At 50.4% G+C, this 2873-nt stretch overlaps 1 protein-coding gene and 4 non-coding genes across 5 annotated transcripts; all 5 read left to right on the top strand.

Moving 5' to 3' along the window:
* Positions 1–90: 90 nt before the first annotated feature.
* On the top strand, positions 91–162 carry Pmar_PMAR011323. Its single transcript has one exon. It is a non-coding gene; the product is annotated as a tRNA-Thr (tRNA).
* A 102-nt stretch (positions 163–264) lies between these two features.
* Pmar_PMAR011322 lies at positions 265–336 on the top strand. The gene has a single exon. It is a non-coding gene; the product is annotated as a tRNA-Thr (tRNA).
* A 275-nt stretch (positions 337–611) lies between these two features.
* Positions 612–683, top strand: Pmar_PMAR011321. Its single transcript has one exon. It is a non-coding gene; the product is annotated as a tRNA-Thr (tRNA).
* A 102-nt stretch (positions 684–785) lies between these two features.
* Pmar_PMAR011320 lies at positions 786–857 on the top strand. Its single transcript has one exon. It is a non-coding gene; the product is annotated as a tRNA-Ser (tRNA).
* Positions 858–2039: 1182 nt separating this feature from the next.
* Positions 2040–2795, top strand: Pmar_PMAR011319 (hypothetical protein; the record flags this gene model as incomplete). Its single annotated transcript, XM_002775141.1, has 1 exon — positions 2040–2795. A coding segment is annotated over one exon (756 nt), but the record flags the coding sequence as incomplete, so codon positions are not given.
* Between the last annotated feature and the right edge of the window lie 78 nt (positions 2796–2873).

The raw sequence follows: 2873 nt of genomic DNA, 5'->3' as shown, positions 1-2873 counted from the left end.
TTTCTGGTCTGGTACGAGAAGCAGGAGCAGGGATGGCCCATTTCTGTGAAGGGGACAGGAAAATTATTGATTCATATAGTTAATCTGTGCGCTACTTTAGCTTAGTGGTAGAGCGTCTGCTTCGTAAGCAGAAGGTCGTCAGTTCAATCCTGATAAGTGGCTTACAGCAGCATTAGGCTCTAGTCGGGTATGAGGAGCAGGAGCAGGTTTGCTCACTCCGCAAAGGATACAGGAAGATTATTGATTTATGCAGTTATTTTGTGCGCTACTTTAGCTTAGTGGCAGAGCGTCTGCTTTGTAAGCTGAAGGTCGTCAGTTCGAACCTGGCAAGTGGCTTACAGCAGCATTAGGCCCTAGTCGGGTATGAGGAGCAGGAGCAGGTTTGCTCACTCCGCAAAGGATACAGGAAGATTATTGATTTATGCAGTTATTTGGTGTGTCACTTTAGCTTAGTGGCAGGGCGTCTGCTTTGTAAGCTTAAGGTCGTCAGTTCATCCTGACAAGTGGCTTATAGCACTATAAATTTCTGGTCTGGTACGAGAAGCAGGAGCAGGATGGCCCATTCTGTGAAGGGGACAGGAAAATTATTGACTCATATAGTTAGTGTGTGTGCCACTTTAGCTTAGTGGTAGAGCGTCTGCTTCGTAAGCAGAAGGTCGTCAGTTCAATCCTGGCAAGTGGCTTACAGCAGCATTAGGCTCTAGTCGGGTATGAGGAGCAGGAGCAGGTTTGCTCACTCCGCAAAGGATACAGGAAGATTATTGATTTATGCAGTTATTTGGTGTGTCACTTTAGCTTAGTGGCAGAACGTCTGCTTTGAAAGCAGAAGGTCGTCAGTTGGATCCTGGTAAGTGGCTTATGTGATAGCAAACGCAGTGTAGCGTGAGTAAAACCTGACCGGACGGAGGGAATGTCCCCCCTTCTACACGCAATTATTACGCGTGCGTCCCGCACGCAGAAGACAAATGTCTGTTTCCTTTGATACGTGCGCGTGCGTGCAAATCAATCCGTCATGAGGAACTGATCTCATGTGCAAGGCACAACACCGTGGCGTAGCAATATGCTGCGGTGTAGGTTAACTAAGGAACTTTCTAGTTCCTCTCTAGTGGCATGTTGGTTTGGTTGAGCAATTGACCGAGCGACTGAGTCACTCGTCGCCTCTACGCGACTACCTGCAGTGCAGGAAGGTGTACAGTTGTCCAGGCGAGTCAAAGGTTGTATGCGGCTCTAGCCTAAGTAACCGGCTGCTTCTTTCTATGGAGGCCAGCACCCATGGTTGATTTTCGGACAGTTGTACTTTACGTACTTTTGAGGTAGTGGCTGCTTACGGCCGCAGCCTCATGTACATGGGCACCGCCCGAACATACAATTCATTAGTACAAGTCGAGACTGTTCAGTTTCTCTGACTGCAAGAGTGACTCGCGTTGTGATTGATTTACCAAATCACAGATCGGTTACCAGATGGCTGTTGCCGGCTAGTGGGACCAGTCCCCCTCCTTCTGTTACGATCAGCGTCTCCGGTCCCCCTTTGGACAGTTGTTCCTACATGTGCTCTCGAGGTAGTGGCTGCTCAAGGCCGCAGCCTCGTCTGCAGGAGGTGAGGTCATGAGCGCCGTCAAGGTACAGCCTGTACCGTACAAGAGGCCGCTGTTCACCAAAGCCATCCTAAGTGACCCATTTCTCCTTAACAGCTTATTGCCAACGAGCGAGAACGTTTAGTCCCACGTGCGGGAGAGTGTCACCTGTTGCGTTATATCCTACAACATACAAGTCACATGTACTCGGGTGGACTCACGGAGCCGCACTGACTTGGTGAGTAATACCTGCCGAATTGGCTACCGGCCCGTGGTCCAACCCGACCGCAGGCTGCGGCCAGGATTCGCGGTGGAATCGTATATCACGATGCTCAGTACAATGTGGGTCAGCTGTACAATTCAAGTCCTTTCTGTCGGGAGATGAACCCCTAATAGATAAGAGTCTAGTTTCGCAGCATACCTATCCCTGTCGCACAGGACCGTTCATTTATTTGTGGATTTGAAATGTCACTTGAAGACGGTAGCACCCCATCGGCGACTCAGAAAGTCTTAGAAGGTTTGGAAACACCGATCTTCGCGACAGACTTTATATGCTCAGCCATACAGAAGAATGGTATGGACCGTTTGGAGTTTTTGGCTTCCATGAGCGAGAACGGTTGGGAGAGACTGCTTTCGGCCCATCACCAGGAGACCCAGGTGGTCGCCGCTAGCAACCCCTCGTCGCCAGCGAACCCCGGTACTGCAGCATCTTCCACGGATCCCGGGACCGATGCCACTCAAAGTTCTACAGCAACTGCCTCACAGCGGACACTCACTAACAACAACGGCACGAGCGTGACCCAGGTTCAGTTCGTGATGATCATCGCCTGTGCTAAGGCCGCTTCAGCTGAAGCCAGAAGGCTTTTGGAACGTGGCCAGAGAGAACTAGATGCCGCGACTTCGTCATCGTCGGGCCCTCAAGTCAACATCGACAAGCTTATCAAGAACCTAACGGAGAAACTCGGTGTGGTTCCACCTAATATAGTACCGGACGAGAAGGTCATGAAGCTACTCTCGAAGTCTAGCAGTGCGTATGTAGACTTCAAGCTTCTCAACGTCTCTAACTCTAACTCAAATGCAAGGAAAAGATTGAGAACCACTACAACGGGGCTGGTTGTCGAGGTATACGAAAAACCTGAGGATTCCCGCTCTGGCGATAATGGTCTCGTTCTCGACATTATGGGGGCTTGGACAGCGCAGTTTGGTAGATATGTCGCGGGCGTATGTCTGGTCGACGAACATGCAGCGAACAACATCCTGACATTTCTATCGTATCAGTGCGAGATCGGCCGTATCGCC

The sequence above is a fragment of the Perkinsus marinus genome (assembly GCF_000006405.1).
Source record: "Perkinsus marinus ATCC 50983 genomic scaffold scf_1104296956530, whole genome shotgun sequence".
In the NCBI taxonomy this organism is placed as follows: Eukaryota; Perkinsozoa; order Perkinsida; family Perkinsidae; genus Perkinsus; species Perkinsus marinus.
The sequence above is the reverse complement of the archived record's forward strand: the minus strand, read 5'-3'. Positions and strand labels throughout refer to the sequence as shown.